General features: G+C 38.7%; 1 protein-coding gene across 1 annotated transcript in view; it reads left to right on the top strand.

The window, feature by feature from the left end:
- Nucleotides 1-23,930, top strand: part of ING4 (inhibitor of growth family member 4) — an 86,854-nt gene that overhangs the window by 40,557 nt on the left and 22,367 nt on the right. Inside the window, exon 6 of the mRNA XM_053693065.1 lies at nucleotides 2,757-2,901. Within this exon, the coding sequence (XP_053549040.1) occupies nucleotides 2,757-2,901 (145 nt within the window). The remainder of the gene's footprint in view (nucleotides 1-2,756; nucleotides 2,902-23,930) is intronic.

The raw sequence follows: 23,930 nt of genomic DNA, 5'->3' as shown, positions 1-23,930 counted from the left end.
AACTACTTGTTTAGGATGCAGCGGTAGGATATAGAACTGCTTGTTTACAATGCAGCGGTAGGATATAGAACTGCTTCTTTGTAATGCAGTGGTAGGATATAGAACTGCTTCTTTGTAATGCAGCGGTAGGATATAGAACTGCTTGTTTGGAATTCAGCGGTAGGATATAGAACTGCTTGTTTGGAATTCAGCGGTAGGATATAGAACTGCTTGTTTAGGATGCAGCGGTAGGATATAGAACTGCTTGTTTAGGATGCAGCGGTAGGATATAGAACTGCTTGTTTAGGATGCAGCGGTAGGATATAGAACTACTTGTTTAGGATGCAGCGGTAGGATATAGAACTACTTGTTTAGAATGCAGCGGTAGGGTATAGAACTGCTTGTTTAGAATTCAGCGGTAGGGTATAGAACTGCTTGTTTGTAATGCAGCGGTAGGATATAGAACTGCTTGTTTGTAATGCAGCAGTAGGATATAGAACTGCTTGTTTAGAATTCAGCGGTAGGATATAGAACTGCTTGTTTAGGATGCAGCGGTAGGATATAGAACTGCTTGTTTAGGATGCAGCGGTAGGATATAGAACTACTTGTTTAGGATGCAGCGGTAGGATATAGAACTGCTTGTTTAGGATGCAGCGGTAGGATATAGAACTGCTTGTTTAGGATGCAGCGGTAGGATATAGAACTGCTTGTTTAGGATGCAGCGGTAGGATATAGAACTGCTTGTTTAGAATGCAGCGGTAGGATATAGAACTGCTTGTTTAGGATGCAGCGGTAGGATATAGAACTGCTTGTTTACAATGCAGCGGTAGGATATAGAACTGCTTGTTTAGAATTCAGCGGTAGGGTATAGAACTGCTTGTTTAGAATGCAGCGGTAGGATATAGAACTGCTTGTTTAGAATGCAGCGGTAGGATATAGAACTGCTTGTTTAGGATGCAGCGGTAGGATATAGAACTACTTGTTTAGGATGCAGCGGTAGGATATAGAACTGCTTGTTTAGAATGCAGAAGTAGGATATAGAACTGCTTGTTTACAATGCAGCGGTAGGATATAGAACTGCTTGTTTAGAATTCAGCGGTAGGGTATAGAACTGCTTGTTTGTAATGCAGCGGTAGGATATAGAACTGCTTGTTTGTAATGCAGCGGTAGGATATAGAACTGCTTGTTTAGAATGCAGCGGTAGGATATAGAACTGCTTGTTTAGAATGCAGCGGTAGGGTATAGAACTGCTTGTTTGTAATGCAGCGGTAGGATATAGAACTGCTTGTTTAGAATGCAGCGGTAGGATATAGAACTGCTTGTTTAGAATGCAGCGGTAGGATATAGAACTGCTTGTTTAGAATGCAGCGGTAGGATATAGAACTGCTTGTTTAGAATGCAGCGGTAGGATATAGAACTGCTTGTTTAGAGTGCAGCGGTAGGATATAGAACTGCTTGTTTAGAATGCAGCGGTAGGATATAGAACTGCTTGTTTAAAATGCAGCGGTAGGATATAGAACTGCTTGTTTAGAATGCAGCTGTAGGATATAGAACTGCTTGTTTAGAATGCAGCGGTAGGATATAGAACTGCTTGTTTGTAATGCAGCGGTAGGATATAGAACTGCTTGTTTAGAATGCAGCGGTAGGATATAGAACTGCTTGTTTAGAATGCAGCGGTAGGATATAGAACTGCTTGTTTAGAATGCAGCTGTAGGATATAGAACTGCTTGTTTAGAATGCAGCGGTAGGATATAGAACTGCTTGTTTAGAATGCAGCGGTAGGATATAGAACTGCTTGTTTAGAATGCAGCGGTAGGATATAGAACTGCTTGTTTAGAATGCAGCGGTAGGATATAGAACTGCTTGTTTAGAATGCAGCGGTAGGATATAGAACTGCTTGTTTAGAATGCAGCTGTAGGATATAGAACTGCTTGTTTAGAATGCAGCGGTAGGATATAGAACTGCTTGTTTAGAGTGCAGCGGTAGGGTATAGAACTGCTTGTTTGTAATGCAGCGGTAGGATATAGAACTGCTTGTTTGTAATGCAGCGGTAGGATATAGAACTGCTTGTTTAGAATGCAGCGGTAGGATATAGAGCTGCTTGTTTAGAATGCAGCTGTAGGATATAGAACTGCTTGTTTAGAATGCAGCGGTAGGATATAGAACTGCTTGTTTAAAATGCAGCGGTAGGATATAGAACTGCTTGTTTAGAATGCAGCTGTAGGATATAGAACTGCTTGTTTAGAATGCAGCGGTAGGATATAGAACTGCTTGTTTAAAATGCAGCGGTAGGATATAGAACTGCTTGTTTGTAATGCAGCGGTAGGATATAGAACTGCTTGTTTAGAATGCAGCGGTAGGATATAGAACTGCTTGTTTAAAATGCAGCGGTAGGATATAGAACTGCTTGTTTAGGATGCAGCGGTAGGATATAGAACTGCTTGTTTAGAATGCAGCGGTAGGATATAGAACTGCTTGTTTGTAATGCAGCGGTAGGATATAGAACTGCTTTTTTAGAATGCAGCGGTAGGATGTAGAACTGCTTGTTTGTAATGCAGCGGTAGGATGTAGAACTGCTTGTTTGTAATGCAGCGGTAGGATGTAGAACTGCTTGTTTAGAATGCAGCGGTAGGATATAGAGCCTCTTGCGTTGTCTAGCTTGTTTGGAATGCATTGGGGCCATAAGACATGGCAGCTAGTATGTCACCCAGTTGCAGCTTGGGGCCACGTGCTTACATGGTTTTTGATGATGGTTTTCATTCTCCTTTTTTACTCAGAGCAGAGTATGGGGCTCCTGCAAGTAACTTCGGAAAGGTTCACCCCTCAGATGTACTGGATATGCCTGTGGACCCCAATGAGCCCACATATTGTCTGTGTCACCAGGTGTCCTATGGAGAAATGATCGGCTGTGACAATCCAGATGTGAGTGCAGAATGTTGCATTGTGTGTCCCTGCTGTGTGTATTTATGCTTGCTCACGACAAATCATGTTGTATTCAGTCATGTATGTGCACACGTATGTATACTGCGCATGCGCCTGTCTCATACATTTACTCACATAGTGTGTCATACATCTGACTTGTTATTTCCCTTCCCTCATGTGCACACGTATGTATACTGCGCATATGCGTATGCGCCTGTCTCATGCATTTACTCACATAGGGTGTCATACAGCTGACTTGTGTGATTTCCCTTTCCTCATGTGCACACGTATGTATAATGTGCATACGTATATGCGCATGCGCCTGTCTCATACATTTACTCACATAGTGTGTCATACATCTGACTTGTGTTATTTCCCTTCCGTCATGTGCACACGTATGTATACTGCGCATATGCGCATGCGCCTGTCTCATGCATTTACTCACATAGTGTCATACATCTGACTTGTGTGATTTCCCTTCCCTCATGTGCACACGTATGTATACTGTGCATACGTATATGCTCATGCGCCTATCTCATGCATTTACTCATAGTGTCATACATCTGACTTGTGTGATTTCCCTTTCCTCATGTGCACACATGTATACTGCGCATATGCGCCTGCGCCTGTCTCATGCATTTACTCACATAGTGTGTCATACAGCTGACTTGTGTTATTTCCCTTCCCTCGTGCACACGTATGTATACTGTGCATATGCGCATGCGCCTGTCTCATGCATTTACTCACATAGTGTGTCATACAGCTGACTTGTGTAATCTCCCTTCAGTAATGTATGTGCACATGTATGTATACTGCACGCATGCGCCTGTCTCGCACATTTACTTACATAGTGTGTCATACAGCTGACTTGTGTGATCTCCCTTCAGTCATGTATGTATACTGCACGCATGCGCCTGTCTCGCACATTTACTTACATAGTGTGTCATACAGCTGACTTGTGTGATCTCCCTTCAGTCATGTATGTATACTGCACGCATGCGCCTGTCTCGCACATTTACTTACATAGTGTGTCATACAGCTGACTTGTGTGATCTCCCTTCAGTCATGTATGTGCACACGTATGTATACTGCACGCATGCGCCTGTCTTGCACATTTACTTACATAGTGTGTCATACAGCTGACTTGTGTGATCTCCCTTCAGTCATGTATGTGCACACGTATGTATACTGCACGCATGCGCCTGTCTCGCACATTTACTTACATAGTGTGTCATACAGCTGACTTGTGTGATCTCCCTTCAGTCATGTATGTATACTGCACGCATGCGCCTGTCTCGCACATTTACTTACATAGTGTGTCATACAGCTGACTTGTGTGATCTCCCTTCAGTCATGTATGTGCACATGTATGTATACTGCACGCATGCGTCTGTCTCGCACATTTACTTACATAGTGTGTCATACAGCTGACTTGTGTGATCTCCCTTCAGTCATGTATGTATACTGCACGCATGCGCCTGTCTCGCACATTTACTTACATAGTGTGTCATACAGCTGACTTGTGTGATCTCCCTTCAGTCATGTATGTATACTGCACGCATGCGTCTGTCTCGCACATTTACTTACATAGTGTGTCATACAGCTGACTTGTGTGATCTCCCTTCAGTCATGTATGTGCACACGTATGTATACTGCACGCATGCGCCTGTCTTGCACATTTACTTACATAGTGTGTCATACAGCTGACTTGTGTGATCTCCCTTCAGTCATGTATGTATACTGCACGCATGCGCCTGTCTCACACATTTACTTACGTAGTGTGTCATACAGCTGACTTGTGTTATCTCCCTTCAGTCATGTATGTGCACATGTATGTATACTGCACGCATGTGCCTGTCTCGCACATTTATTTACATAGTGTGTCATACAGCTGACTTGTGTGATCTCCCTTCAGTCATGTATGTATACTGCACGCATGCCCCTGTCTCGCACATTTACTTACATAGTGTGTCATACAGCTGACTTGTGTGATCTCCCTTCAGTCATGTATGTGCACACGTATGTATACTGCACGCATGCGCCTGTCTCGCACATTTACTTACATAGTGTGTCATACAGCTGACTTGTGTGATCTCCCTTCAGTGATGTATATATACTGCATGCATGCGCCTGTCTCGCACATTTACTTACATAGTGTGTAATACAGCTGACTTGTGTGATCTCCCTTCAGTCATGTATGTGCACATGTATGTATACTGCACGCATGCGCCTGTCTCGCACATTTACTTACATAGTGTGTCATACAGCTGACTTGTGTGATCTCCCTTCAGTCATGTATGTATACTGCACGCATGCGCCTGTCTCGCACATTTACTTACATAGTGTGTCATACAGCTGACTTGTGTGATCTCCCTTCAGTCATGTATGTGCACATGTATGTATACTGCACGCATGCGCCTGTCTCGCACATTTACTTACATAGTGTGTCATACAGCTGACTTGTGTGATCTCCCTTCAGTCATGTATGTATACTGCACGCATGCGCCTGTCTCGCACATTTACTTACGTAGTGTGTCATACAGCTGACTTGTGTTATCTCCCTTCAGTCATGTATGTGCACATGTATGTATACTGCACGCATGCGCCTGTCTCGCACATTTACTTACGTAGTGTGTCATACAGCTGACTTGTGTGATCTCCCTTCAGTGATGTATATATACTGCACGCATGCGCCTGTCTCGCACATTTACTTACATAGTGTGTAATACAGCTGACTTGTGTGATCTCCCTTCAGTCATGTATGTGCACATGTATGTATACTGCAAACATGCGCCTGTCTCGCACATTTACTTACATAGTGTGTCATACAGCTGACTTGTGTGATCTCCCTTCAGTGATGTATATATACTGCACGCATGCGCCTGTCTCGCACATTTACTTACATAGTGTGTCATACAGCTGACTTGTGTGATCTCCCTTCAGTCATGTATGTGCACACGTATGTATACTGCAAACATGCGCCTGTCTCGCACATTTACTTACATAGTGTGTCATACAGCTGACTTGTGTGATCTCCCTTCAGTGATGTATATATACTGCACGCATGCGCCTGTCTCGCACATTTACTTACATAGTGTGTAATACAGCTGACTTGTGTGATCTCCCTTCAGTCATGTATGTGCACATGTATGTATACTGCACGCATGCGCCTGTCTCGCACATTTACTTACATAGTGTGTCATACAGCTGACTTGTGTGATCTCCCTTCAGTCATGTATGTGCACATGTATGTATACTGCACGCATGCGCCTGTCTCGCACATTTAGTTACATAGTGTGTCATACAGCTGACTTGTGTGATCTCCCTTCAGTCATGTATATATACTGCACGCATGCGCCTGTCTCGCACATTTACTTACATAGTGTGTCATACAGCTGACTTGTGTGATCTCCCTTCAGTCATGTATGTATACTGCACGCATGCGCCTGTCTCACACATTTACTTACATAGTGTGTCATACAGCTGACTTGTGTGATTTCCTATTTGTACTGGTATTAGAGAGCAGCAGTTGCTCATCATCTTTTAACTGTGAATGGGGCGGTGTAAAAATGTTTTTCTTTTTTAAGACACGATAAGTCCACGGATCATCATCCTTACTTATGGGATATTCACCTCCTGGTCAGCAGGAGGAGGCAAAGAGCACCACAGCAGAGCTGTTAAATAGCTCTTCCCTCCCACCCCAGTCATTCTCTTTGCCTACGTTAGTGATAGGAGATGGCAAAGTGGAGTGTTAGTTTTAGATTCTTCAATCAAGAGTTAATTATTTTTTAAGTGGTACAAGATTGTGCTGCTTTGTCCTAGGGTGTAGCGGTAGTCCATATCAGTCTCTTCAGTAGAGCTTTTGGTGGCTTTAGAGCAATAGGAACTTGTGGGACATAATTCTCACTGCGCCTCCCATATTCTGATGCTGCCCTTACCCTGAAAACCTGAGGGATATTACTCAGGACTTTCGTTTTATTTATAGGTCCATGGGAGGGAGAGCACCTCCTAAACCTGGGAACTACCTTGCTGCCAGTCAGAAGATGAGGTAAGTGCTGAACTTTTTCTTGGGATGTAAGGAACACAGAAAAAGGTTTGGGGCACTTTATTATTTTTATCAGACCTCATTGAACCTGAGTTAGTTTCTCCTTGTATATTGGGGGACAATATGGCAGTTAGGTGACACTAGACTTGTGACTACCAAGACGAGTGCGAGATCACATAATGAGATAAATTAACCCTGATGAGACAACTTCAGTGTGAAGGGGTTTGCTGCTGTTTAACTGTTTGATCCTGATGGCTGTACCTAACCAATGGGGACAGGGCGATATATTGGGATTATATTTCTCAGATGAGCTGTTTGGCAAGCTCAGTGTGAGGATGTTTTTTGGTTAACAGACTTTGCTCCCGGTGGCTATGCTTAAACAAATGGTGACCGGGAGATGGCTATTGTTATGCCCACGAGGGGCGGAGCTTTTATATGGCGCCAATGTAGTAGTGCATCTTACCCATGGGATAAGGGAGATCTCATATGGGGATTATTTTCCTCTGATGAGCTGTTTGGCAAGCTGAGTGTGAGGGTGTTTTTTGTTTAACAGACTTTGCTCCCGGTTGATATGTTTAAACAAATGGTAACGCACACGAAGGGCGGAGCTTGTATATGGCACCAATGGGGTAAGGGAGATCTCATACGGAGATTTTTTTCCTCTGATGAGCTGTTGGGCGAGCTAAGTGTGAGTTTAACAGTTTGCTCCCGGGGGCTAATGCTTAACCAAATGACGACCGGGAAATGTCTATTAGAACGCCCACGAGGGGCGGAGCTTGTATAGGGCGCCAATGTAGTGGCGCTTCTCCTTCCTAGCGCTCAGGTTGTTGGAAGACGACTTAGAATTGCACTTACCAATCATCTCCTCCTTCCTAACGCTTCCGATTATCGGAAGGAAAGGAGGAATTTAGGTCTGAGTGCTTGCGCAGTTACGCTTAAGGACAGCGCTGCAGTGGAGTTGAAAGACTGTCTGACACCTCAGCTGGGTCAAGCTGAGGTGTAGAGGGGGCTTTATAGTATTATGAGTTCCCCCTCTACATATTCAGCCTTTTCTGACAGCATAAAATAAAAGTGGTTGCACTTTAACGTTTAAAGAGATAGTAACGTTGGTTATATTGGGAATACAAGAAAAACAGAGCGCAATGGCCACTCAAGTTAAGTAATTTAATGAATCAAATCTGCGCATAAAAACAAGTTGCACTTACAGGATAACAGATTAAACAAGCGCCTGTGTCATCATATAGTGGTATATGGCATCTGTTCTCTCCTGGATAAAAGTTCCTTCTGCCTGTGTATTTTTATGATATGACTGGCAATCTTCCAGTAACTGTTTTAACTGCAGCTGCAACAATGGTGTCTGTGACTTGTCCTCTCCTGTCCGTCTACGCGTTTCGTCCGGCTTCTGCTGACTTTTTCAAGACTCAGGACGCTGGTTCTGTTGTTCGCGGGGATCCTCTTTAAACCCTGATTGTTCTTCCCATTGGATAAGATATGCTCCAATACTCTGCTTCACTCGCTCACACCCCCTGATTACGTATATCAGGTATGTATCTCGGCATGAGAGTCATTGACATCCGGATAAGTTCACAGAAAAGTTCTTTAATGTAGCAGTCTTTTTTCCTAAATATTAGTTGAAAGTGCCTGCAGTATTGATACTTAAAAACAACACTCAAAATATACATTATGTCGCCTATACAATCTCATTATATAATGCAGAATTCACACTTCAATTCATAACCACTAAATACATTTATAAATACAAGGTATTACCAAACATTATTTAAAAATTAATAGAGAAATTATATTAATAGTAAAATTTATGTAATAAAAATAATTAATTTAATTTAAAACACTTCATATTGAATGACTTAAAAAACACAATTACAAAAATGCAAGAACCATATTTAACACACAAAGATAGTAAATTTCTCTTAAAAGAAACAAACCCCTTCTATAGAGTTCTAAAGGACTACAGACCTAATGCTTAACCATCTCATTGTTATTCTTACTCCTAAAAAAGACCTCTTAAATCATAAAAGCTTGGAGATCCAGATCTATATTTAACCCTTTTGGGGCTAGACAATCTAATTCCTGAATCCACTTAGTTTCTTTTTTCCTAAGGGTAATAAGTCTTTGATGTGCGTTTGTGTTTACAGGTACTACCTCTAGGATGGTGATCCGTAGGCTGCTCGGATCTTGTTTATGATAGATCTTAAAGTGTTCTGGCACACTATGTGTCATATCAGTCCTATCTCTATATTCTTAATGTGCTCATAACAACACCTTTTTATTTTTATTTTTGTCCTGCCTACATAGATCCTCCCATATTTACACGTTAGGCTATAAACTACATACATTGATTGGCAGGTACCCCTAGAGGTGATAGATATTGATTTCGTCTGATTTGAGTTCATTATAGAATCCCTATTCCCTATAATAGGACACATACAGCAATTTTTTCGGCCGCATCTAAACGTCCCTGGTTTGCCAGAGACCCATTGATCAAGAGTGCCAGACCCCCCTTGTGTTCTTCCTTTTGGTGTTTTAAGCTTAGAAGGAGCTAATAAATTCTTGAGATTCCTGTTTCTTTTAAACACTATATTGGATTTTTCTTCTATGACCCCCTTTAAAAGGGGATCTGCCTGTAAAATCCCCCAATGCTTATTTAGGATCTTTTTAATAAATCCCACCCATTCATTATAAGTGGTAATGAACCTAATTTTGTTGTTACTAATATCTTTTTCCAGATCCCTATTTCTTACTGAATTCAACAAATCTCTCCGTTCACATACTGCATTCTTATCCCTAGCTTCACTTACCAATTTTCTATCATATTCCTTTTCTAGTAACTTTTTCTCAAGGACATCAGCTTCTACGTTATAATCATCTATTTTCGTACAATTCCTTCGAATTCTGCGAAACTGTCCGAATGGTATATTTTGTTTCCATGTATGCATATTTCCACTACTGGCATTTAAGAATCCATTACTATCTGTTGCTTTCCTATAATTCCTCACCATTGTTACCATAGACGCACAATCAACAAAAAACTCCACATCTAAAAATTCAATTTTCTCTGTGGACATTTTACTGGTAAAAGTTATGTTGATTATTATTCATGTATTCAACAAATTTCTGAGCTATAGTGATATCCCCTTGCCATACGATGATAATATCATCGATGTACCTTAGGTACTTAATTATATGCCCTAAATACGGGTTATTGTTCCAAATCTGCATATCTTCAAAATTGTTTTTGTCTGTAGTGGTCTTAGCGTTTTGTGTATTTACCCATTAGGAAATATGTAACTTGTAGAATAGGTGACGTGCATCAGTGTCACACGGACAGGCAGTACCGAAATACCAGGGATGATTGTTTTGTGTATTTACGCAGTAGTAACTAGTAGAATAGCTGATGTGCAGCAGTGTCACATGGACAGGCAGTACCGGATTACCGGGGATGATTGTTTTGTGTATTTACGCATTAGTAGCTAGTAGAATAGGTGACGTTCATCAGTGTCACACGGACAGGCTGTACCGGATTACCGGGGATGATTGTTTTGTGTATTTACGCATTGGTAGCTAGTAGAATAGGTGACATACAGCAGTGTCACACGGACAGGCAGTACCGAAATAAGGGGGATGATTGTTTTGTGTCTTTACGCATTAGTAGCTAGTAGAATAGGTGACGTGCAGCAGTGTCACATGGACAGGCAGTACCGAAATACCGGGGATGATTGTTTTGTGTATTTACGCATTAGTAGCTAGTAGAATAGGTGACGTACAGCAGTGTCACACGGACAGACAGACAGCACCGAAATACCGGGTATGATTGTTTTGTGTATTTACGCATTAGTAGGTAGTAGAATAGGTGACGTGCATCAGTGTCACACGGACAGGCAGTACCGGATTACCGGGGATGATTGTTTTGTGTATTTACGCATTAGTAGCAAGTAGAATAGGAGACGTGCATCAGTGTCACACGGACAGGCAGTACCGGATTACCGGGGATGATTATTTTGTGTATTTACGCATTGGTATCTAGTAGAATAGGTGACGTACAGCAGTGTCACACGGCAGGCAGTACCGAAATAATGGGGATGATTGTTTTGTGTATTTACGCATTAGTAGCAAGTAGAATAGGTGATGTGCATCAGTGTCACACGGACAGGCAGTACCGAAATACCGGGGGTGATTGTTTTGTGTATTTACGCATTAGTAGCAAGTAGAATAGGCGACGTGCATCAGTGTCACACGGACAGGCACTACCGGATTACCAGGGATGATTGTTTTGTGTATTAACGCATTAAGCTAGTAGAATAGGTGACGTGCAGCAGTGTCACACGGACAGGCAGTACCGGATTACCGGGGATGATTGTTTTGTGTATTTACGCATTAGTAGTTGGTAGAATAGGTGACGTGCATCAGTGTCACACGGACAGGCAGGACCAGATTAGCGGGGGGGGGGGGGTTGTTTCCTTCTTAATATGAGGAGAGTCCACGGCTTCATTCCTTACTTGTAGGAATACAGAACCTGGCCACCAGGAGGAGGCAAAGACACCCCAGCTAAAGGCTTAAATACCTCCCCCACTTCCCTCATATCCCAGTCATTCTTTGCCTTTCATCACAGGAGGTTGGCAGAGAAGTGTCAGAAGAAGAAGTATTTCCTTATGGTGGGTAGTACCCTTCGAATGGGACTGGAGTTTTAAGTAGTCTTGTTAGCCTCTCAGTGAGAGCATTGACGAATGTTAGGGTCTGGAGATGCAGGGAGAGTCTTTCTGCGAACCCATCCAGACTCGTATTAACAGCTCCTAAGCAATGAGTGTTGACAAGTTTCACTGCCTGCTTCTATCACTCAAGTCCATGTCAGGAGCGATGCTACAAGACTGTCAAACTTGAGAGGCTGTGTGTCTGTTCCACGGCAGAGATTCCGGTAAGATTGTTTAATTTTTTATACATGTGATAACGCAAGAAGATAGGGTCACAATGTGACTCCTTTTACCTATATGGAATAAAGGGTTAATACCTCCGGAAGGGGATTATTGAACAGGGGGGATTTTTTTGCATAATTTACTTTATTATGTTTTATGCTGCGACGTGTGTGAGATGAGGCTCAGGCAGATGTTGTAACGTACAGGTTTTACTTTAGTTTGGTTAGCTGAGCAGCCTGTTCCATTTGGTCTAGCTACTGCCCCAAGAGTCTTTACGAAGGTTCTGGGGGCTCTGCTCGCAGTGGCGAGAACCAGAAGGATAGCAGTAGCGCCATACTTAGACGACATCCTGGTTCAGGCCCCATCCTGTCAACTGGCAGAGGACCATTCAAAAGCTCTTCTATTTCTTCTTCGATCTCATGGATGGAAGATAAACTTAGAATAGAGTTCTCTTGTTCCCAGTACCAGGGTGGAATTCCTGGGTGCTATAATAGACTCCATATCCATGAGGATATTTCTTACAGACCAGAGACGTTACAAGCTAACTTCCAGTTGTCTTGTCCTGCAGACCTCCTTAAAGGGACATTAAACCCAAATTTTCTCGTTCATGATTTAGAAAAAGCATGCACAACTTTCTAATTTACTTCCATTATCTAATTTGCTTCATTCTCTTGATATACTTTGCTAAAAAGCATATCTAGATAGGCACAGTAGCTGCTTATTGGTTGCTGCACATAGATGCCTTGTGTGATTGGCTCACTCATGTGCATTGCTATTTTTTTTAACAAAGGATATCTAAAGAATGAAGCAAATTAGATAATATAAGTACATTGGAATGTTGTTTAAAATTGTACTCTCGGTCCGGTGTATGGACGTAATTGGGCTCATGGTGTCCAGTAATAGACATCATTCCATTCGCCAGATTCCATCCCAGACCTTTTCAGCTGTGCATGCTGAGTCAGTGAAACGGCGACCACTCGGATCTGTCACAACAGATTTCTCTGGACAACCGGTCGAGAGAATCGCTCTCTTGGTGGCTCTGTCCAGATCACCTGTCCCAAGGGGCATCCTTCTTGAGACCATCCTGGGAGAATTTGCGACTACGGACGCAAGTCTATCAGGATGGGAGCTATATGTCAGAAGCATTCGCCGCACTGAGCACCTCTGTCCGCCCAAGGCAGAATGCTATTTGTCAGTGAGGTGACGTTTCCACCTCTTAGCCAATAGTATGCTAGCTATCCGGCATAACGCTAGCTGGCCCTAACGGCTAATGGAAACGTCACCTCACTGACAAATAACGTTCTGCTGTGGGCTGCCTGAATGCTGCAGACAAATAAAGGAACTTTCAGCTTGAAGTATTTTATACTTCATGACTGAAAGTCCCCTTTATTTGTTGCACTGGTAAATCCTAGCTTTTCACAATGTCAAGGTATATGTAAAGATTAATACATATATATATTATATATATATTATATAATTATATATTTGACTAATCAATTTCAAATGATTCATTCAGAAAAATTTACTTGAAACCCATAGTCTGTCCTCCCCCACTTTCAATTACACAGGCTGCTAACTTTGAGTGATAACTACTGCTGGGCGTTCGAAATACAATCATTCTGAGCAAGCTGACTGCCTTTTCTCATTGATTGCAAAATTTACTTATCTGTCTTCTGAGATGAAACAAAGAGTTTTTGGTAACTGAACTATCAATTTTGGTCATTTTGGTAACGTGTGCGTATATATATAAAGTATACAAAGGTTAATGGTAAAACCATATTTAAATTATAATTAGAAGATTTAAAGGAGCACTCAGTATTTTAAACTGTGTTTCATAGTCTTGAATAGCTTTTAGTTTGTCTTTCTGTATGCAAAACATTTAAAACAAACATTCATTGTTGCTGTATGTAGCAGGCTTAAAGAAATAAATTGTGTTTTAAAATTGGTATCCATAATCCTGTATAGTGTCAAATTTGTATCTTGCATGCATAAATAATCCATCTGTGCAAAATATAGAATATATATATATATCTTAGAATTGGTTTTAATTATAAGTAAATAAGAATTTGTTCCAGTTTAAATAAATAGACATTTAAATAACTGTTCATATTAGGAATATAGGTATTTTTAGTGTCCTAATTAGAATTGTATTAGAATCAATTACAGCTAAATAGCTGAGTATATATATATTGTCCTAAAAATTGTATCAGTCTAAATGTTGAGTGGTTTATACTTTAATCTCATTGTGTTAATTGAATGAAAGGCTGCTGTGAGAAAGGCTAATTTTAAGGGTAGACTTTTATGAATTTTGCATAGCATATTTTAAATAGTTTTTAAACGCATATAATATTGATTCATATTCTGGTATTACAAATATATTTCAATGTGATCATAGATATTTACTAATAATAGAATTCAGGTCTTTATATTAATTTTATGGTTTCTAGTAGATGCATATTGATTGAGGGTTTATTTTTAAAGGATAATTATTAAATATATTGTATTATAACCCTGCCATAGACTGACATATTATTTGGAGAGCACTACTAAGATTCTTATAAATATACTGACAACAAACACTAGGATTTAATATCACTTTAAGGGATTTCTAATTCTCAGAGATGAAAATCCACCAGTTGACTTCTCAAAGATAACCCTGTAACATATCTGTCCTTGATTGGCTTTCTTAGATAATTACTGTAAAACACACTTTTTATTAAAATAATGATAGTGGCTGCAGACTAAAGCCCGGATTGGCTCCTACAAATAAGGCAAATGGTCGGTGGAACTGCGATATTGAAAAAGAATTGCTGTAAAAAGGATGTTAATTAGGTTTAAAAAATGTATGTTCAATGGCTTGTGATACCAGCTGCAGAGTATAAATGTATGTTCAATGGCTTGTGATACCAGCTGCATAGTATAAATGTATGTTCAATGGCTTGTGATACCAGCTGCAGAGTATAAATGTATGTTCAATGGCTTGTGATACCAGCTGCAGAGTATAAATGTATGTTCAATGGCTTGTGATACCAGCTGCAGAGTATAAATGTATGTTCAATGGCTTGTGATACCAGCTGCAGAGTATAAATGTATGTTCAATGGCTTGTGATACCAGCTGCAGAGTATAAATGTATGTTCAATGACTTGTTATACCTGCTGCAGAGTATAAATGTATGTTCAATGACTTGTTATACCAGCTGCAGAGTATAAATGTATGTTCAATGACTTGTTATACCAGCTGCAGAGTATAAATGTATGTTCAATGACTTGTTATACCAGCTGCAGAGTATAAATGTATGTTCAATGACTTGTTATACCAGCTGCAGAGTATAAATGTATGATAAATGACTTGTTATACCAGCTGCAGAGTATAAATGTATGTTCAATGACTTGTTATACCTGCTGCAAAGTATAAATGTATGTTCAATGACTTGTTATACCAGCTGCAGAGTATAAATGTATGTTCAATGACTTGTTATACCAGCTGCAGAGTATAAATGTATGTTCAATGACTTGTTATACCAGCTGCAGAGTATAAATGTATGTTCAATGACTTGTGATACCAGCTGCAGAGTATAAATGTATGTTCAATGACTTGTTATACCAGCTGCAGAGTATAAATGTATGTTCAATGACTTGTTATACCAGCTGCAGAGTATAAATGTATGTTCAATGACTTGTTATACCAGCTGCAGAGTATAAATGTATGTTCAATGACTTGTTATACCAGCTGCAGAGTATAAATGTATGTTCAATGGCTTGTCATACCAGCTGCAGAGTATAAATGTATGTTCAATGACTTGTTATACCAGCTGGCAGCTGCAGAGTATAAATGTATGTTCAATGACTTGTTATACCAGCTGCAGAGTATAAATGTATGTTCAATGACTTTTTATACCAGCTGCAGAGTATAAATGTATGTTCAATGACTTGTTATACCAGCTGCAGAGTATAAATGTATGAGAAATAGCTTGTTATACCAGCTGCAGAGTATAAATGTATGTTCAATGACTTGTTATACCAGCTGCAGAGTATAAATGTATGTTCAATGACTTGTTATACCAGCTGCAGAGTATAAATGTATGTTCAATGGCTTGTGATACCAGCTGCAGAGTATAAATGTATGTTCAATGACTTGTTATACCAGCTAGCAGCTGCAGAGTATAAATGTATGTTCAATTACTTGTTATACCAGCTGACAGCTGCAGAGTATAAATGTATGTTCAATTACTTGTTATACCAGCTGCAGAGTATAAATGTATGTTCAATGACTTGTTATACCTGCTGCAGAGTATAAATGTATGTTCAATGACTTGTTATACCAGCTGCAGAGTATAAATGTATGATAAATGACTTGTTATACCAGCTGCAGAGTATAAATGTATGTTCAATGACTTGTTATACCAGCTGCAGAGTATAAATGTATGTTCAATGACTTGTTATACCAGCTGCAGAGTATAAATGTATGTTCAATGACTTGTTATACCAGCTGCAGAGTATAAATGTATGATAAATGACTTGTTATACCAGCTGCAGAGTATAAATGTATGTTCAATGACTTGTTATACCTGCTGCAGAGTATAAATGTATGTTCAATGACTTGTTATACCAGCTGCAGAGTATAAATGTATGTTCAATGACTTGTTATACCTGCTGCAGAGTATAAATGTATGTTCAATGACTTGTTATACTAGCTGCAGAGTATAAATGTATGTTCAATGACTTGTTATACCAGCTGCAGAGTATAAATGTATGTTCAATGACTTGTTATACCAGCTGCAGAGTATAAATGTATGTTCAATGACTTGTGATACCTGCTGCAGAGTATAAATGTATGTTCAATGACTTGTTATACCAGCTGCAGAGTATAAATGTATGTTCAATGGCTTGTCATACCAGCTGCAGAGTATAAATGTATGTTCAATGACTTGTTATACCAGCTGGCAGCTGCAGAGTATAAATGTATGTTCAATGACTTGTTATACCAGCTGCAGAGTATAAATGTATGTTCAATGACTTGTTATACCAGCTGCAGAGTATAAATGTATGTTCAATGACTTGTTATACCATCTGCAGAGTATAAATGTATGTTCAATGACTTGTTATACCAGCTGCAGAGTATAAATGTATGTTCAATGACTTGTTATACCTGCTGCAGAGTATAAATGTATGTTCAATGACTTGTTATACCAGCTGCAGAGTATAAATGTATGTTCAATGACTTGTTATACCAGTTGCAGAGTATAAATGTATGTTCAATGACTTGTGATACCTGCTGCAGAGTATAAATGTATGTTCAATGACTTGTTATACCAGCTGCAGAGTATAAATGTATGTTCAATGGCTTGTCATACCAGCTGCAGAGTATAAATGTATGAGACATGACTTGTTATACCAGCTGGCAGCTGCAGAGTATAAATGTATGTTCAATGACTTGTTATACCAGCTGCAGAGTATAAATGTATGTTCAATGACTTGTTATACCAGCTGCAGAGTATAAATGTATGTTCAATGACTTGTTTTACCAGCTGCAGAGTATAAATGTATGAGAAATCACTTGTTATACCAGCTGCAGAGTATAAATGTATGTTCAATGACTTGTTATACCAGCTGCAGAGTATAAATGTATGTTCAATGACTTGTTTTACCAGCTGCAGAGTATAAATGTATGTTCAATGACTTGTTATACCAGCTGCAGAGTATAAATGTATGTTCAATGACTTGTTATACCAGCTGCAGAGTATAAATGTTTGTTCAATGACTTGTGATACCATCTGCAGAGTATAAATGTATGTTCAATGACTTGTTATACCAGCTGGCAGCTGCAGAGTATAAATGTATGTTCAATGACTTGTTATACCAGCTGCAGAGTATAAATGTATGTTCAATGACTTGTTATACCAGCTGCAGAGTATAAATGTATGTTCAATGACTTGTTTTACCAGCTGCAGAGTATAAATGTATGAGAAATCACTTGTTATACCAGCTGCAGAGTATAAATGTATGTTCAATGACTTGTTATACCAGCTGCAGAGTATAAATGTATGTTCAATGACTTGTTTTACCAGCTGCAGAGTATAAATGTATGTTCAATGACTTGTTATACCAGCTGCAGAGTATAAATGTATGTTCAATGACTTGTTATACCAGCTGCAGAGTATAAATGTTTGTTCAATGACTTGTGATACCATCTGCAGAGTATAAATGTATGTTCAATGACTTGTTATACCAGCTGCAGAGTATAAATGTATGTTCAATGACTTGTTATACCAGCTGCAGAGTATAAATGTATGTTCAATGATTTGATACCAGCTGCAGAGTATAAATGTATGTTCAATGACTTGTTATACCATCTGCAGAGTATAAATGTATGAGACATGACTTGTGATACCAGCTGCAGAGTATAAATGTATGTTCAATGACTTGTGATACCAGCTGCAGAGTATAAATGTATGTTCAATGACTTGTTATACCAGCTGCAGAGTATAAATGTATGTTCAATGACTTGTTATACCAGCTGCAGAGTATAAATGTATGTTCAATGACTTGTTATACCAGCTGCAGAGTATAAATGTATGTTCAATGACTTGTTATACCAGCTGCAGAGTATAAATGTATGTTCAATGACTTGTTATACCAGCTGCAGAGTATAAATGTATGTTCAATGACTTGTTATACCAGCTGCAGAGTATAAATGTATGAGAAATGGCTTGTTATACCAGCTGCAGAGTATAAATGTATGATAAATGACTTGTTATACCAGCTGCAGAGTATAAATGTATGTTCAATGACTTGTTTTACCAGCTGCAGAGTATAAATGTATGAGAAATCACTTGTTATACCAGCTGCAGAGTATAAATGTATGTTCAATGACTTGTTATACCAGCTGCAGAGTATAAATGTTTGTTCAATGACTTGTGATACCATCTGCAGAGTATAAATGTATGTTCAATGACTTGTTATACCAGCTGCAGAGTATAAATGTTTGTTCAATGACTTGTGATACCATCTGCAGAGTATAAATGTATGTTCAATGACTTGTTATACCAGCTGCAGAGTATAAATGTTTGTTCAATGACTTGTTATACCAGCTGCAGAGTATAAATGTATGTTCAATGACTTGTTATACCAGCTGCAGAGTATAAATGTATGATAAATGACTTGTTATACCATCTGCAGAGTATAAATGTATGTTCAATGACTTGTTATACCAGCTGCAGAGTATAAATGTATGTTCAATGACTTGTTATACCAGCTGCAGAGTATAAATGTATGTTCAATGGCTTGTGATACCAGCTGCAGAGTATAAATGTATGTTCAATGACTTGTGATACCATCTGCAGAGTATAAATGTATGTTCAATGACTTGTTATACCAGCTGCAGAGTATAAATGTATGTTCAATGACTTGTTATACCAGCTGCAGAGTATAAATGTATGTTCAATGACTTGTTATACCAGCTGCAGAGTATAAATGTATGTTCAATGACTTGTTATACCAGCTGCAGAGTATAAATGTATGTTCAATGACTTGTTATACCAGCTGCAGAGTATAAATGTATGTTCAATGACTTGTTATACCTGCTGCAGAGTATAAATGTATGTTCAATGACTTGTTATACCAGCTGCAGAGTATAAATGTATGTTCAATGACTTGTTATACCAGCTGCAGAGTATAAATGTATGTTCAATGACTTGTTATACCTGCTGCAGAGTATAAATGTATGTTCAATGACTTGTTATACCAGCTGCAGAGTATAAATGTATGTTCAATGACTTGTTATACCAGCTGCAGAGTATAAATGTATGTTCAATGGCTTGTCATACCAGCTGCAGAGTATAAATGTATGTTCAATGACTTGTTATACCAGCTGGCAGCTGCAGAGTATAAATGTATGTTCAATTACTTGTTATACCAGCTGCAGAGTATAAATGTATGTTCAATGACTTGTTATACCAGCTGCAGAGTATAAATGTATGTTCAATGACTTGTTATACCAGCTGCAGAGTATAAATGTATGTTCAATGACTTGTTATACCAGCTGCAGAGTATAAATGTATGTTCAATGACTTGTTTTACCAGCTGCAGAGTATAAATGTATGATAAATTTCTTGTTATACCAGCTGCAGAGTATAAATGTATGTTCAATGACTTGTTATACCAGCTGCAGAGTATAAATGTATGTTCAATGACTTGTTATACCAGCTGCAGAGTATAAATGTATGTTCAATGACTTGTTATACCATCTGCAGAGTATAAATGTATGTTCAATGACTTGTTTTACCAGCTGCAGAGTATAAATGTATGAGAAATCACTTGTTATACCAGCTGCAGAGTATAAATGTATGTTCAATGACTTGTTATACCAGCTGCAGAGTATAAATGTATGTTTAATGACTTGTTATACCAGCTGCAGAGTATAAATGTTTGTTCAATGACTTGTGATACCATCTGCAGAGTATAAATGTATGTTCAATGACTTGTTATACCAGCTGCAGAGTATAAATGTATGTTCAATGACTTGTTATACCAGCTGCAGAGTATAAATGTATGTTCAATGACTTGTGATACAGCTGCAGAGTATAAATGTATGTTCAATGACTTGTTATACCATCTGCAGAGTATAAATGTATGAGACATGACTTGTGATACCAGCTGCAGAGTATAAATGTATGAGACATGACTTGTGATACCAGCTGCAGAGTATAAATGTATGTTCAATGACTTGTTATACCAGCTGCAGAGTATAAATGTATGTTCAATGACTTGTTATACCAGCTGCAGAGTATAAATGTATGTTCAATGACTTGTTATACCAGCTGCAGAGTATAAATGTATGTTCAATGACTTGTTATACCAGCTGCAGAGTATAAATGTATGTTCAATGACTTGTTATACCAGCTGCAGAGTATAAATGTATGTTCAATGACTTGTTATTCCAGCTGCAGAGTATAAATGTATGTTCAATGACTTGTGATACCAGCTGCAGAGTATAAATGTATGTTCAATGACTTGTTATACCAGCTGCAGAGTATAAATGTATGTTCAATGACTTGTTATACCAGCTGCAGAGTATAAATGTATGTTCAATGACTTGTTATACCAGCTGCAGAGTATAAATGTATGTTCAATGACTTGTGATACCAGCTGCAGAGTATAAATGTATGTTCAATGACTTGTTATACCATCTGCAGAGTATAAATGTATGAGACATGACTTGTGATACCAGCTGCAGAGTATAAATGTATGTTCAATGACTTGTGATACCAGCTGCAGAGTATAAATGTATGTTCAATGACTTGTTATACCAGCTGCAGAGTATAAATGTATGTTCAATGACTTGTGATACCAGCTGCAGAGTATAAATGTATGTTCAATGACTTGTTATACCAGCTGCAGAGTATAAATGTATGTTCAATGACTTGTTATTCCAGCTGCAGAGTATAAATGTATGTTCAATGACTTGTGATACCAGCTGCAGAGTATAAATGTATGTTCAATGACTTGTTATACCAGCTGCAGAGTATAAATGTATGTTCAATGACTTGTTATACCAGCTGCAGAGTATAAATGTATGTTCAATGACTTGTTATACCAGCTGCAGAGTATAAATGTATGTTCAATGGCTTGTGATACCAGCTGCAGAGTATAAATGTATGTTCAATGACTTGTTATACCAGCTGCAGAGTATAAATGTATGTTCAATGACTTGTGATACCAGCTGCAGAGTATAAATGTATGTTCAATGACTTGTTATACCAGCTGCAGAGTATAAATGAATGTTCAATGGCTTGTTATACCAGCTGCAGAGTATAAATGTATGTTCAATGGCTTGTTATACCAGCTGCAGAGTATAAATGAATGTTCAATGGCTTGTTATACCAGCTGCAGAGTATAAATGTATGTTCAATGGCTTGTTATACCAGCTGCAGAGTATAAAAGTATGTTCAATGACTTGTTATACCAGCTGCAGAGTATAAAAGTATGTTCAATGACTTGTTATACCAGCTGCAGAGTATAAATGTATGTTCAATGACTTGTTATACCAGCTGCAGAGTATAAATGTATGTTCAATGACTTGTTATACCAGCTGCAGAGTATAAATGTATGTTCAATGACTTGTTATACCAGCTGCAGAGTATAAATGTATGTTCAATGACTTGTGATACCAGCTGCAGAGTATAAATGTATGTTCAATGACTTTATTTACCAGCTGCAGAGTATAAATGTATGAGAAATCACTTGTTATACCAGCTGCAGAGTATAAATGTATGTTCAATGACTTGTGATACCAGCTGCAGAGTATAAATGTATGAGAAATGACTTGTTATACCAGCTGCAGAGTATAAATGTATGTTCAATGGCTTGTGATACCAGCTGCAGAGTATAAATGTATGTTCAATGGCTTGTGATACCAGCTGCAGAGTATAAATGTATGTTCAATGACTTGTTATACCAGCTGCAGAGTATAAATGTATGTTCAATGACTTGTTATACCAGCTGCAGAGTATAAATGTATGTTCAATGACTTGTTATACCAGCTGCAGAGTATAAATGTATGTTCAATGACTTGTGATACCAGCTGCAGAGTATAAATGTATGTTCAATGACTTGTGATACCAGCTGCAGAGTATAAATGTATGATAAATGGCTTGTTATACCAGCTGCAGAGTATAAATGTATGTTCAATGGCTTGTGATACCAGCTGCAGAGTATAAATGTATGTTCAATGACTTGTGATACCAGCTGCAGAGTATAAATGTATGTTCAATGACTTGTGATACCAGCTGCAGAGTATAAATGTATGTTCAATGACTTGTTATACCAGCTGCAGAGTATAAATGAATGTTCAATGGCTTGTTATACCAGCTGCAGAGTATAAATGTATGTTCAATGGCTTGTTATACCAGCTGCAGAGTATAAAAGTATGTTCAATGACTTGTTATACCAGCTGCAGAGTATAAATGTATGTTCAATGACTTGTTATACCAGCTGCAGAGTATAAATGTATGAGAAATCACTTGTTATACCAGCTGCAGAGTATAAATGTTTGTTCAATGACTTGTGATACCATCTGCAGAGTATAAATGTATGTTCAATGACTTGTTATACCAGCTGCAGAGTATAAATGTATGTTCAATGACTTGTTATACCAGCTGCAGAGTATAAATGTATGTTCAATGACTTGTTATACCAGCTGCAGAGTATAAATGTATGTTCAATGACTTGTTATACCAGCTGCAGAGTATAAATGTATGTTCAATGACTTGTTTTACCAGCTGCAGAGTATAAATGTATGTTCAATGACTTGTTATACCAGCTGCAGAGTATAAATGTATGTTCAATGACTTGTTATACCAGCTGCAGAGTATAAATGTATGAGAAATCACTTGTTATACCAGCTGCAGAGTATAAATGTATGTTCAATTACTTGTTATACCAGCTGCAGAGTATAAATGTATGTTCAATGACTTGTTATACCAGCTGGCAGCTGCAGAGTATAAATGTATGTTCAATGACTTGTTATACCAGCTGCAGAGTATAAATGTATGTTCAATAACTTGTTATACCAGCTGCAGAGTATAAATGTATGAGACATGACTTGTGATACCAGCTGCAGAGTATAAATGTATGTTCAATGACTTGTGATACCAGCTGCAGAGTATAAATGTATGTTCAATGGCTTGTTATACCAGCTGCAGAGTATAAATGTATGTTCAATGACTTGTTATACCAGCTGCAGAGTATAAATGTATGTTCAATGACTTATTATACCAGCTGCAGAGTATAAATGTATGAGAAATCACTTGTTATACCAGCTGCAGAGTATAAATGTATGTTCCATGACTTGTTATACCAGCTGCAGAGTATAAATGTATGTTCAATGACTTGTTATACCAGCTGTAGAGTATAAATGTATGTTCAATGACTAGTTATACCAGCTGCAGAGTATAAATGTATGTTCAATGACTTGTTATACCAGCTGCAGAGTATAAATGTATGTTCAATGACTTGTTATACCAGCTGCAGAGTATAAATGTATGTTCCATGAC

Source organism: Bombina bombina, chromosome 9 (genome assembly GCF_027579735.1).
Source record: "Bombina bombina isolate aBomBom1 chromosome 9, aBomBom1.pri, whole genome shotgun sequence".
In the NCBI taxonomy this organism is placed as follows: domain Eukaryota; kingdom Metazoa; phylum Chordata; class Amphibia; order Anura; family Bombinatoridae; genus Bombina; species Bombina bombina.
The sequence above is the reverse complement of the archived record's forward strand: the minus strand, read 5'-3'. Positions and strand labels throughout refer to the sequence as shown.